This window comes from Mustela lutreola, chromosome 1 (genome assembly GCF_030435805.1).
Source record: "Mustela lutreola isolate mMusLut2 chromosome 1, mMusLut2.pri, whole genome shotgun sequence".
Taxonomy (NCBI): Eukaryota; Metazoa; Chordata; class Mammalia; order Carnivora; family Mustelidae; genus Mustela; species Mustela lutreola.
The window spans coordinates 281,934,769-281,949,304 of record NC_081290.1 but is presented as its reverse complement, the minus strand read 5'-3'; the positions used below and the strand labels follow the sequence as shown (position 1 = coordinate 281,949,304).

Here is a 14,536-nt window from a genome sequence, read left to right as displayed (position 1 = left end):
CAAAAAGCAAAAAAGACCTTTTACGTTTCTATAGTCGCCTCTTGAGAATGCTTCCCCCCCATGGACTGAGACAGGATTACAAGAACTCAACAACTGAGGAGCCCACATGCGGATTATACTTTTTCTCTACCAAGTTTACAGCAGTGTACAGCAGTTACAGACATGTATTTCATAATAAGAAAAGTACAACCATATTTATTCAACTTGAGGTGAGGTGGGCAGGGAAGAGGGTGGAAAGCACATCCAGGAAGGAGTTCTCAAGCGCAAGCCCAGCACTGGTGCCCACGAGAACAGACACAGACGCCACCCTCCCAAATGGCAGAGACTTTCCTTTCCTGCGGGGAGCGGGAGGGGAGGGTCGTCCCAGCCCCACCTCCCATTTCCGTTCTTGGTTCCCAGGCGGCATTCTGGGAATCAGGAACTCTCACTATGACCTACAGGTTATTCACAGAGTTGGAGGCTCTAGCATTACGCAACGAAGAGGAGTATTAGGAGTAGCTGCTCACATTGTGGGGCCGGAAGATGGGATCAGAGGTTCGCCAAAACCCACAGGAAGGAATCCCACTCCTGTCCCCAGATAATTTCCTCATAAGTTAATCATTATTTCTTAACATAAAAATAAGGGTAAAACTCCGATGGGAAGCTGGGGAAGACTAGTCCTTGAGACCTGGAGAGCAGAGTCCAAGAGCAGTGCTTTCTTTTATTTTTTCCTTGACCTCCAACCTCTCCCCTTTCAAGCTACAAGTAAAAGCTCCGCCACCATTAAGATACGATTTATCCTAGGAATTTGACTCTTTCTTTATTCTTTTGGATCCTAAGGTATCAGTTCTTTTTTTAGTCCAACAATTCTTGTGCTTGATACTGAGGGTAACGGGAAAGGAGGGGTGAAAACAAATTAAGAAAAAGCAGCTTGGAATGCAGGCTCGAGCTGACACTGAGCACGTTCCTTCATAGCACAGGTAAGAACGTTATGACTATTAAGTGGTGTTTTAGTAACTGTTGCATTTCTGGTTTCCATGTACTTATTCTGCCTTTTTTTTTGCGATTCCAGGGAGTTTTGCTTGTATCCTATTGAAGGAAAAAAAAAAAAAAGAAAGAAAAAGGTGAGAAAGGACATTAGAGGTAGGTTTTTACTTTTTTTTTTCCTTAAAAGATTTTTATTTATTTATTTGACAAAGAGGTCACAAGTAGACAGAGAGGTAGGCAGACAGAGAGGAGGAAGGGGAAGCAGGCTCCCTGCTGAGCAGAGAGCCCCATGCGGGGCTCGATCCCAGGACCCTGAGATCATGACCTGAGCCAAAGGCAGAGAGGTTTAACCTATTGAGCCACCCAGGCACCCCTAGGTTTTTACTTTTGTGACACCGAAAGACGGCCATGGGCTTGCTGGAGATTGTGGTACAATCTCCCATCAGGGTTTACTCTGGATGAAAAATGCGGGGCCGAGTCTGGTCTGGGATGAGCTGAGGGGTCTGCAAAGATTCATGCCCTTGCAATGCCACTGGCAGCCTGTGGCCTGTCCTCTTGTACTGCCTGCACCTCCTGGGTCCTTCACTTGGGGTTCCAGAGAAGAATTAAGGGGATCTGGGCCTAACACCTGCTGTGTTCCACACACTGGCAGCGCAAGAACCCATTTCTCCGGGAAGGCTGGGTGACCCACTAGCGCTCCAAAAGGAACCAGGAGTCAAGGGTCAAGGTGACAGATAAAAAGACTATAGGAGCTGGCAACAGTTCCTGGCCCCTCGCCGGACACCAAAGCCACCCTTTATTTTGTGCATTAATAGGTTACTCTTCACTAAGGGCATTCACATACCTCTCAGCCAATGTCAAAGCCACTCTTCACAATTAGATCCCACAACAGGGACTGACCAAGACTTGAGACTTAAAGCTAAGCGACATCTATATTTCACAATCAGAAGTAAACAGCAACCAGATACATATTTGTGCTAACTGTCCTTGCCTGGTGTTAGCTCTAATGCATACGTGTAAAAGCAAAATAGCAAGTAAAGACCCTGGCATCCAGCCAGAACTGTGTACATATACTTGTAGTTCCCCCTTATCAAAATTGGGAAAAGCACTAAAATTGGAGGCGTGAAAGGGACTGGGGCGGGGAAGAGGGTGCACAAAAGAGGTTTAGCTGCTTGTGTTCTATTTCTTAAATGTCAACATTTTAGTTAGAAGTGTGGGTTCCTTAGTGTTTGACATGATTGGGAGGAAAAAAAAAAAGCACAAAACAAAAAAACTAAACAAAGAAACCCCAATGGCTCCCTGGTAGAGGGAGTCATAAAAATGTCTACCAATAGTTTATTAGTTGATTTCAATACTAAATTGGTTCAAAAAAAAGGAGAGAAAACAGGGATTTGGTAGTTGAGGAAAAGTAGCATTGGTTTTGAGTCATTTATTTAGTAAAGCTCTTATTTCTGGGGATGTCTGGGTGGCTTAAGTGTCTTAAGTTCTTAAGTGTCTGCCTTTGGCTCAGGTCGTGATCCCAGGGCCTGGGATCAAGCCCCACATCAGGCTCCCTGTTCAGTGGAAAGCCTGCTTCTCCCTCTCCCACTCCCCCTGCTTGTGCTCCCTCTCTCACTGTGTCCCTGTCAAATAAATAAATAAAATCTAAAAAACTAACCAACCAAACAAAAAGCCCCCCCAAACCTCTTATTTCTGAAAAAGGAGGGAAGAGTTTGGCTTAAAATTGATTAATGTGTGTGGGGGGGGTAGCTTCAGACACTTAAAAGGCCAAGTCAGAAAGGCAAAAGGTTCTAATTCTATGGTTCCCTTTTAATCTAAGATACAAAGAATGTTTTCTAAGAAAGTAGGATGAAATAATTTGTAGTAAAAACCAAACTATTAACCAACATTTTTCTTCAGGATCAAGATTTCTTTCTTTGAGTCAGTATTTATAGAAGAGGCCAAAAATAATTGGGGAAGAAAAGCACACATTCTGATAAAACGTGGAATTAAAGTATACTTACTTTTCAACAATTGACTTGGTCTGATCACGGGCGATGCCAACATAGTGATCAATCTGGGTCTTTAAGGAAAGGGAAGAGACTCAAGTTATGGCAACACACAGATTAACAATTTTCCTGAAAATAATGTTACCTAGTTTAACCATTTCTTAAAAACACTATTGCATATTCTGGGAAATGAGAATAACATCAGTTTTTAAAATTTATTATTATTTTTTATTTTAAGTAGGCTCCACACCCAGTGCAGGGCTTGAACTCACAACCCTGATGATATCAAGAGTCAGATGCTCTATCAACTGAGCCAGCCAACCGCCCCAATAATGCCCAGTTTTTTTTTTTTTTTAAAGATTTTATTTATTTATTTGACAGAGATCACAAGTAGGCAGAGAGGCAGGCAGAGAGAGAGGAGGAAGCAGGCTCCCTGCTGAGCAGAGAGCCCGATGTGGGACTCGATCCAAGGACCCTGAGATCATGACCTGAGCCGAAGGCAGCGGCTTAACCCACTGAGCCACCCAGGCGCCCCTAATGCCCAGTTTTTAAGAGTATTTAAAAACTTCAGGTATTGGGGCATCTGGATGGTTCAGTTGGTAAAGCATCTGCCTTCGGCTCGAGTCATGATCCCAGGACCCTGGGACCGAGCCCCACACATTAGGCTCACTGCTCAGCAGGAAGCCCACTTCTCTCTCCCCCCACCACCGTTTGTGCTCTCTAGTTATCTAATAAATAAAATCTTAGAAAACCAAAAAGCCTCCTCCCCATTTCAGGTATTAGGGGTGCCTGGGTGGCTCAGTCGAGTCCTGATCTCAGCTCAGGTCTTGATCTCAGGGTTGTGAGTTCAAGCTCTATGGTGGGCTCCACACTGGGCATGGAGCCCATAAACAAAACAAAACAACCCCACCCCCAAAACCTTTCAGGTTTCAGACTTTAAATTATGCCATAAACGCCTTATAATAGTCTGTTGAAGTAAAAATCTCTTGTTTCTTTTGCTAAGGTCTTACTTGCTAGGTATTTCCTTTATAGAAACTGGAGTAAAGCATTTTGTAAATACTAAAAATTATCTAACCTATATTCTGTAATCACAAATGTTGTTTTGGCTCCTAGGTAAGACTAATTCATTTAATATCAAAAGGTATAAATAAAAGTCTGTTGATTGAGGACTTAATCTATAAGGAACAACCTCAGAGCATCTGGCAAGGCTGTACCATTCTACAAAGCAATCATCTCTTCACACAGATGGAGTCCCATAATAGCCTTGACAGTTTAAATTTCTTTTCAGACATCAGCTTTTATTTATTTAAGCATTTTTTCAACTTATTTTTTTGAACGGATAATGCATCCCCATGAAAAATTTAAAAGACATACAACAAGTCATAAAAAGGTACCTTCTTACCCTTCTCTCTCCTACACTTCAGTTTCTCTTGGTAGAGGAAGCCACTACTTCTCACAGGCTCCTGACTTAAAACTCAGACTGCAGAAATGGTTACAAAATGATCGTTCATGGGGTGCCTGGGTGGCTCAGTCAGTTAAGTGTCCTACACTTGGTTTCAGCTCAGGCTGTGATCTCAGGGTCGTGAGATCAAGCCGGGTGTGGAGCCTGCTTGAGATGCTCTCTCCTCTTCCCCCTGCCCCCTCCTGCTTGTGCACTTTCTCTCTAAAATAAGTCAAGGAAGGAAGGAAGGAAGGCAGGCGGGCGGGAGGGAGGGAGAGGAAAGGAAAAGAAAGAAAATGATCGCTCCAAATTTTCAATAACTAAAAAAGGGACTAAAGCTAGTCATACATCAACAGGCATATATGATTCAAAACAGGCAAGTGCTTACCTTGTACTTCTCATAGACAATGGGGACACTGAAAACGAGCAGTTCGGCTGTAAGAGAATCATAGGACACAGCAAGTGTACATGTGAGACAGTCAAAAAGACCCAAGATTCAAGGAACATACATTTTCCTCATGAAATACGGGGAAACACAGATCTTAAATATGAGAAATCCTACTTAGGGCTCGCAATTAAGGACGGTTAGCTATAGGTACACAGGCTTTCTTTGTATCACAAATAATTTCTAAATTATGAAAATGATTTCTGTAAGATCCCTATATTTAACACAAATGTAGGCAACTCTCCTTTACTTCTATTTTCACTTCATAGTTAGGACCTTTACAGTTAGGCCCTTTCAAAAACCCTATGGCCACAAACACAGGTTCTTCCAACGTCTAATTCAAGGTTTATAGATGTTAAAGGCTGGGCCACATGGAAGGAGTGGAGACATGCCAGGCATTCTCTTGGCTCCTACTTTTTACCAATTACAAATGACCACTGAACATCATGGGGATTAGGAGCATGGATACCCTACACAGTCAAAAATCTGCACAGAACTTTTGACTCCCCTAAAACTTGGCCAGAAGCGTTACTGAGAACACAAACAGTCGATCAACATATTATTTTGTATGTATATTATATGCTGTATTCTTACAGTAAAGTAAGCTAGAGAAAAGAAAATGCTAGTCAGAAAATCCCGAGAGAAAATACATTTACAATACTGTACTGCAAAAAATCTGCGTATAAGTGGGATCCCACAGTTCAAAGCTGTGTTGTTCAAGGGCTAGCTGTACTTCAAAGAGCATGGAGACATTTTCCTTGTCGCCTTACCGAGAATCAGAAGGGTGATTCCATTGAAAACGGCACCAACATAGGTCATCAGCCACATGAAGACAGCCAGCTGTGAAAGCCAACATCAGAGGATTACGCAGGAGGCATCATAATGCAAAATTTAGGTTAACTGATGTCATTCTCCCCTTGCCAATTAAGTCTGCATAAACTTAGGGACGTATGCCACACACAATTATAATGGCACAATGAAGGTTCTACCTCGTCCGCACCACACACTTGCAGGGTGCATCAGAGAATTCCGTAGTTCTCTGAAGCTCCGAGACAAACTGTGACTGTGTTTTGGTCAGTGATGCTGCCCTTGTTGGGAGGGCACTTAGTTCCACGGGGGCAGGAGATGTCTCCTCCTCTCCTGACTCCTACCTCCATTTTTCACAGGCTGGTTGAGATAAGCATACACTTGGTTTTGTGTGATAAAACCCTATTTACTGGTTTTCCTCTGATTTATAACTTAGTCCCTGGCTGTCCTCAGCCTCACCACCAAAAGCTGTAGAAGCAACTGACCTTCAAGGAGTCAACCAAATCTTCCACCAGAAAGAGACGAATAATGAGTTTCAGGGCTCTGTTGATGTGCACCATGGCAGCATTCACGTAATTATGGAAAGCTTCTGAGGACAGAGTAATGTCTACATCCAGGTAGGCTCTTCCAGAAGAAGAAACAACAGTCATACATTTGACACAGAAGAACATCTTTGCTAGTAGAGCAGTTATTTAGGGTGTGAAATTCCCCCAAGGGCACATTTTAGAAATCTGTAGGAGCATTTTTCTGTCATGGGCTGGGGAGAGGGCCCCATCGTCTTTCAGCAGACAGAGGCAAAGATGCCAGATGTCTGCAAAGTGTGGGGCAGTCATACACAATAAAGTAGTGTCCTATGCCGTGCATAAACTTTTATGGCCTCATAGGATATTCATTTGTAATGATCAAAAGCGCAGGACATATAAAAACAAGGTATTTCCCCCAGTTTTAACATACCCTGAATTTTCTAAAAAGACTGTATTTTGTGTATTCTGAACTTTAATAAGATATTTTAGACCACTTTGGAAAGTCACATCTGTATTGGAGATTACACATCTAAGTGTAAGTATATAATGTCTCTATTGTTTTTTGTGGGTGTATAGTCATGTCCAAGCAGTTAAATATTGACTGGGATATGAGAAGACCTTCCATCTTCTCATTCCTTTCTATTACAAGTATAGTCTATTTTTGAAATTTTGCTTATAGCTATCTATGAATTTCATTTCAAAACATTAAAAGAGGCATTATAAAATATTTGTTAACAAAAGAAAAAAGACGGTGGAGATACTGAGTCTGATAGGGTTCACAACTATAGAAAAAGACAAAGACTTGGGTTCTGTTCACAGATGCGCCAGAGAACTGAGATGTAAGCATGCGCTCATAACCAGTTTCATTCACTCAGTACTCAGTGAGTGCCTACTGGGTATCAGACCCTCTGCCATGTGCTGGCGTTCAAGAGAAAAAAGACTGCTTTTGCCTTAAAGAGCCTACAGTCTTGCGGGAAAAACAAAAGGAACAGATAAGCTTTCCTTTTCTATTTATTAAGAAAGTATTTACTACCTAATACAAAAGTTATAAAAAATAGATGCCATAACTTATACAACTTGACATGATACATTTCATGATCCACAACAGTATCCTGCAAAAGAGGAAAAATCCTAAGACCCCTGAGCTTGTGGCAAAAGTCATATTTATTCACTCAGTGAACAGCTACTGATTTGTTAAAATTAACTGGCGATAACTTTTGTTTTTTTTTAAGATTTTATTTATTTATCTGGCAGAGAGAGATCACAAGCAGGCAGAGAGGCAGGCAGAGAGAGAGGAGGAAGCAGACTCCCTGCTGAGCAGAGAGCCTGATGCGGGGCTCGATCCCAGGACCCTGGGATCATGACCCCAGCCGAAGGCAGAGACTTAACCCACTGAGCCACCCAGGTACCCCGGCAATAACTTTTTAAATGCCACATATAGTTTAAACTGTCTTCTATTTTCACCAAGAGAAAATTAAAAAGGACCAGAGCTGCAGCCAGACACCGATTCTGTCATAGTCTTGAGAGGTCACAGAAGAGTTTCTCTCCCTATAAGAAAAAGGCTTTAAAAAAACTGCCATTTGCGAATATTAAAATTGTTCATGGGCGAAGATTTCCAAGAGGAAAAGTGTGAGGAAAACATTTGTTAAGAGTTACAACACAGGGGAGCCTGGGTGGCTCAGTGGGTTAGGCTGCTGCCTCTGGCTCAGGTCATGATCTCAGGGACCTGAGATCGAGTCCCGCATCAGGCTCTCTGATCAGCAGGGAGCCTGCTTCCCTCTCTCTCTGCCTGCCTCTCTGTCTACATGTGATCTCTCTCTGTGTAATAAATAAATAAAATCTTAAAAAAAAAAAAAAAAAAAAAAAAAAGTTACAACACAAGGGCACCTGGGTGGCTCAGTGGGTTAAACTGCTGCCTTTGGCTCAGGTCATGATCTCAGGGTCCTGGGATTGAGCCCTGCATTGGGCTCTTTGCTCAGCAGGGAGCCTGTTTCTCTCTCTCTCTCTTTCTGTCTGCCTCTCTGCCTACTTGTGATCCTTCTCTGTCAAATAAACAAATAAAATCTTAAAAAAAAAAAAATAAAGTTACAACACAGAAAAGCTAGCAAGTGGATTCTAGAAATGCATGACCTACTGACCTCAAGACTTGTTCCTGGTAGTAAGAGAACTAAAGGGTGGGGGGCAGGGGAGGGTTAGAAAACTAAGGGAGAGAGAAGGAGATGAGTAATTCAGTAATACAACGAAGAGTGAGCATGTCAAATTCTGATATTGCCAAGAGCACAGCCTCAATACTGAGATTTCAAAGTTGTTCTAAGGTTTAACTATATGGGGGCGGGGGCTAGGGGATGGGGTAGCTGGGTGTTGGATATATATATTTTTTAATTTTTAATTTTTTTTAAATTTTTAATTTTTTATAAACATATATTTTTATCCCCAGGGGTACTGGGTGTTGGATATTAAAGAGGGCATGTGATGTAGTGAGCACTGGGTCTTATATAAATAAGACTGATGAATCAATGAACTCTGTCTCTGAAACTAATAATACACTGTATGTTAATTAACTGAATTTAAATTAAAAATGTTTAAAAAATCAAAGCCAAAACCAAACCAAATCAAAAATAGTTAACTATATAATAGGGAACTTAAGCATGTCCTTGGGACCCCATCTAACTGGGGGTCCTGGAGGCCCCACTCAGGAGTTCAGGCAGTCGTCTTTGATATTAAAGTGTGAGCCCCTCGTTTGTCCAAAAGTTACTTGGCTCCTAACTTGGTCCCTTCTGAAGAGACAAGGTTTCTAGCTGACGGTTCCTGCGAGGGATCAGCTGCTTTGGGCTAATTCTTCCCTTAGTCCGGTCCCGCCATCCTCAGCAAACCCCTTCTCTAAACTGGTGAGTGTTACTTGTGATACTTCTACTCACTTGAACGGATGGCCCTCTTCTGATTTCTGTACAGCTTGGATGACAGACTTGTAGACCCTGAAGCTGATGGTGACAGAGAGAAGGGCCAGGATGAGGTAAGAAATCACGCTGATGACACTGAACGCTGCCAGGGAGAGCAGCATGACCAGTGTGGTGCCAAAGACAAAACCCGTCTTCTTCACATCTCGCCAGAAAATCAGATCGTGCACTGCCAAAAGAAAAGGGAACACAGGTTACCCGGGAGCACATGGCCAGGCCTGCTCTTGGGCTGTATCCTGCACATCGGAGAAGCATGACGCTAATGTAATTACACAACACGCAGTTCAGACGCACCGCTCCTTAAGAGAATCTGATAAATGAAAATCAAACTGTAGGTCAGGAGTGAGGACTCATACTGCAAACGGTTCCTGCGGTTTCTGTACAGGTTCACAGAAACTTAGAAACTTCTTTTTTTTAGAGATGGCTACTGAAGTACAATGGGATAAAATACCAACGTCTTGAAATGTTTCAACAGAAAGGGTAGAAGAAGTGTGATAAACTCTTTAATGGCTGACTGAATGAAGCAAACCATGGCGACAAATTCATCTGGTCACTATAAAACCAAAGCTAAGGTATGGATAATAAATGGGGTGGGAGTAGGAGAGAGAGGTGGATAAAATGAAACCCAACTCTATTCGTGTTGGCCACAAGGGAACCCCAGTCTCTCTGTTAACCCGAAGAGAACTCAGGAAGGACAGTGGGTGGGGAACTACATTATTATCTAAACCGCAATACCTGTGAAAATGAATGGGGACACTCTTACTAATTGTTAGGAAATAGGTATAAATCAAGACTGTCTCAGACAAGTGGGTCTTGTGGTGAGGGACAGCCAGACTGGAAAGATCTAAGTTCTTCTACTTAAAAAGACTCAAGAAGTGTGTATAAAAGTTGCTAGTGATTACCATCAATCTAGCAAGGACCCTGTATTTGAATTTCAACCTGTGAAGGTTATTAACTTCAACACAAATGGTCCTTTTGCTGTGTTCTTCTGTTCATGAAGAAGGGCAAGGGCTTTAGAGCTGGAGAGATAGGAGTTCGGATCCTGGTTAATTTTTAGCCATACTGTCTTACATGACTATTCTAAAGCTTTGTTTTTTCTTTTGTAAAAGAAAATAACACCTATTTCCTAGAGCTGTTTTTATAGGACACCAATGCAGTAGAATGCTTAGCATTGTTAGTGACCTGCAGTAAACACTCTCATTTTAACTATAATCAAAACAGGACAGGTCTGTAAGACTGTGATTGAGGGTAAAATGAACTTGATTCTGTTCAAGGGGACCCCCTGGCACCTAGATCTTCCCCATGGTCCAGCTACAATATTTACCTCTGAAGCCTAACCTTGCTAAAACCAACATATCCTAACTTGAAACTTTTACCCTGAAGGTATGCTGGCTGTACAGAAGAAACAATCCCTGGCTGGGGAGTCCAGACAAGGGATGTGGCACTAGGAGAAGTAACAGGCATTAGGATTCCTGACGGAAATGCAAAGGAAGAGAGCTGGGAGGCAAATCAGGCTCACCTGATGGGACAGAAAGCTGAACAGAGTGCTGCCTTCTTAGGAGAGCAAATACTAAGCAGGATTCCTACAGTCAGAGAGTTTAAGTATATAGACGTCTCTGCTCCTAAGACCACAAGCACAGTTTCAACACAGAATGCTTCCGAGTGGAACAGATTAACCATGTGCCTCTTTGGTGTACTGCACCAAGAACACAACATCACTTCTGTGGTATTGTTGCCAATAACAACCAAGATCTAATAAAACACCAGAAAACCCAGACTGAGAAATTCACAACATGGATGGACGTAGAGGGTATAACCCTAGGTGAACTAAGTCAAACAGAGACAAATACCCTATGATTTCGTCCACACGTGGAAAGTAATAAACAAGTGAACAAAGGAAAGAGACAAACCCGACTCTTAACTACAGGGAATACACTGCTGCTTGCCAGAGGGGAGGTGGGAGGGGGGTGAAAAGGTGAAGGGGATTTGGAGCGGGTACACTTACAGCGCCGAGTAATGCACAGTACTGCTGAACCATTACTCTGCACACCCCGTATGTGCAACACTGTACTTAATTATTCCTCAATAAAAAAAACAGCAAAAAATAAAGGAGATAAGATTTGAGAACACATAAATGCCATGTGTGAGGACTACAGACTGAACATTGGATCAAGGGGTAAAAATGGCTGTAAAGGACACCACTGGGACAGAGACAAAATCTGAACGCGGACTACGTAACCAATAAAAGCACAGGTGATCCTTCAACAACAGGTGCTTGAATCCACGCTCATTCTCGTGGATTTTTTCCCAATAAATACAGTATAGTACTTGTAAATGTAGTTTTTCTTCCTTTTGACTTTCATAATGACGTTTTCTTTTCTCTGGCTTACTCTTGAGCATATATTATACAGTGCACAGAACATACACAATGTGTGTTAGCTGACCGTTCACGTTAGCAGTAAGGCTTCTGGTTAATGGTATGCAATTAGTAGTTACATTTTTGGAGAATCAAATTTATAGGTGAATTTTTGACTACATGGCACTCACTGCTTGTTACCATGATGTTCAAGAGTCAACTATATGGTACCAATATTAAACTTCCTAAATATAGTAAGTGTACTGTGGCTATGTACATTCCTGAAAAAATTCTTGCTCAAAAACGAAGATAGGGGCGCCTGGGTGGCTCAGTGGGTTAAGCCTCTGCCTTCGGCTCAGGTCCTGATCTCAGGGTCCTGGGATCGAGTCCCGCATCGGGCTCTCTGCTCAGTGGAGAGTCTGCTTCCCCGCTTCTCTCTCTGCCTGCCTCTGCCTACTTGTGATCTCTGTCAAATAAATAAATAAAATCATAACCCCCCCCACAAACGAAGACAAACACAAACACTCTAAAGTGGAAAGGGGTGTGAAGGGGCAGGATGTTTGCAATCAGCTCTTAAACAGTTCCGGAAAAAACATGTATCAGGTGCCTGGATGGCTCAGTCAGTTAAATTTCTGCCTTCAGCTTGGGTCATGATCTCAGCGTCCTGGCTTCAGGCCCCATGTTGGGCTCCCTATTCAGCCAGGAGTCTGCCTGTCCCTCTCCCTCTGCCCTGCTTGTGCTCTCTTCTTTCTCTCAAATAAATGAAATCTTAAAAAAAAAAAAGAAAAGAAAGAAAAAAACATGTACCTATGGAGCGGAGGTGGGAGAAATAAAGCAAAAGTAGGCAAATGTTAACAACTGGTGAACTAGAATGAAGTTTACGTGGGAGTTTTTTGTAATGTACTTGGAATTCTTTAAGTTTAAAATATTTGAAAGAAACACAGAAAAAGAAAAAAGAAAAGCTTACAAGTAAGACTGGGGCCCAGAGAGAAAAAAGACTGGGGCTCAATGTATCTAAGAGAGGTAATGACACCAGTGTACACCCAAATCTAGATTAGCAAAAGCCACCCTATATTCATGAACCTTACTGCCATCTGCTGGAAGACCATCGGAAGAATAGTGAAACCTACAGGGATAACATACGTGAATCGTGTCCCATAGAGGTGTGCAGTACACAACCTGCACAACAGTACAGACAACCTGCACAACAGTACAGAAGTCCCTAGGCTAGGCCTTAAAAATCAATGGCAGAGGGGCACCTGGGTGGCTCAGTGGGTGAAGCCTCTGCCTTCAGTTCAGGTCATGATCTTGGGGTCCTGGGATGGGAATCCCTGCTCAGCGGGGAGCCTGCTTTCTCCTCTCTCTCTGCCTGCCTCTCTGCCTACTTGTGATCTCTCTGTCAAGTAAATAAAATCTTTTTAAAAAAACTCAATGGTAGGGGTGCCTGGGTGGCTCAGTGGGTTAAAGCCTCTGCCTTCGGCTCAGGTCATGATCCTGGGGTTCTGGGATCAAGCCCCGCATCGGGCTCTCTGCTCGGCAGGGAGCCTGTTTCTTCCTCTCTCCTTGCCTGCCTCTCTGCCTACTTGTGATCTCTGTCTGTCAAATAAATAAATAAAATCTTAAAAAAAGAAAACAAACAAAACTCAATGGTAGAATTATGGTCTCTAGAAAAGGGGCACACTGATTAAAGGGGCTATAACAGAGGGAAAGAACAGGCTGATTAATCCCTCAAACCTCGGGCTGAGATGCTTTTCCTCCACAATGTCACATGACTTGTTCCTTCACCTCATTTGGGTCCTGGTTCATGGGATACTGCCCCCAGACTGCCCATCCCACTGAACATACCCCTCCTTTGATCACGCTCCATCTCCTTATTCTGTTTTATTTTTCTTCAGATCTGCTGTTAAGTGCTTAAAGCATGGGCTAATTAACCACAGTCTGCATTTGTTTCCTCTCACAGAGGCCAAGGTTCTGCACCTGGAGCACATCAAGTACAGTGGACCAAGGATCTGAGTACACAATACGATACGATACCAAATAAAGGAACGTGGCACAGTCTGGAAGTGCTGTCCTCTGATTGTCAAGGGCAAGTTAGTAGGACAAAACACATGAAGAAAATGGCAAGGGGCACCTGATGGCTCAGTCAGTTAAGTGTCTCCTTTGGATCAGGTCATAATCCCAGGGTCTGGGAAGGAGCCCCACATCAGGCTCCCTGATCAGCAGGAGCTGATGCTTCTCCTTCTCTCTCTCTCTCAAATAAATAAACAAAAATCTTAAAAAAGAAAGAAAGAAAGAAAGGAAGAAAGAAGGAAAGAAAGAAAAAGGCAATAAAAGAGGCAGCTGCTGAAAGTTTAAAATGGTGAAGCCTCTAGACTTGGTTTTAGTGTTTGCTTCACAACCAGAAAAGCACCAAGACACTGCAATGGTTTGGTTCCATAAAATGTTTTTTTTCTCTCTTCTACTTTCATTTATCTGCTCCTCCTACTTCAGTACAGAATTTTTTAAAAATAGGAAATTCCTTCTTTTCTTTTTTTTTTTTTTAAAGATTTTATTTATTTACTTGACAGAGAGAAATCACAAGTAGGCAGAGAGGCAGGCAGAGAGAGAGAGAGAGAGGAGGAGGAAGCAGGCTCCCCGCTGAGCAGAGAGCCCGATGCGGGACTCGATCCCAGGACCCTGAGATCATGACCCGAGCCGAAGGCAGCGGCTTAACCACTGAGCCACCCAGGCGCCCCGGAAATTCCTTATTTTCAATGTGTTCTTTTCCTTCCTTTCCCAGCCCCCTCTTCTCTCAGCAAACTTGATTTTTTATTTTTATTTTTTGAGAGAAAGAGTGTGTGTGCAGGAGGGGGAGGGTTGTGGGCAAAGGAAGAGAGAGAATCTTAAGCAGGCTCCATACTGAGCATAGAGCCTGAGGCAGGGCTTGATCTCATGACCCTGAGATCATGACCTGAACTGAAATTGAGAGTTAGCTGCTCAACTAACTGAGCCACCCACCGCCTCTCTCAGCAAGCTTAAGTGCCTGCCACGTGCTAGGCAAGTACTAGGCACT

At 42.9% G+C, this 14,536-nt stretch overlaps 1 protein-coding gene across 2 annotated transcripts in view; it reads right to left on the bottom strand.

Moving 5' to 3' along the window:
- Positions 1–167: 167 nt before the first annotated feature.
- The window catches only part of RTN3 (reticulon 3), a 68,268-nt gene continuing 53,899 nt past the window's right edge, over positions 168–14,536 (bottom strand). For both annotated transcript variants that reach the window (XM_059145280.1, XM_059145289.1), the window contains 6 exons: positions 9,090–9,297; positions 6,133–6,271; positions 5,611–5,680; positions 4,784–4,830; positions 2,970–3,028; positions 168–1,068 (listed from right to left, as the gene is read on the bottom strand). In XM_059145280.1, coding sequence (XP_059001263.1) covers positions 1,023–1,068; positions 2,970–3,028; positions 4,784–4,830; positions 5,611–5,680; positions 6,133–6,271; positions 9,090–9,297 — 569 coding nt within the window. In that variant the 3' untranslated portion in view covers positions 168–1,022. The remainder of the gene's footprint in view (positions 1,069–2,969; positions 3,029–4,783; positions 4,831–5,610; positions 5,681–6,132; positions 6,272–9,089; positions 9,298–14,536) is intronic.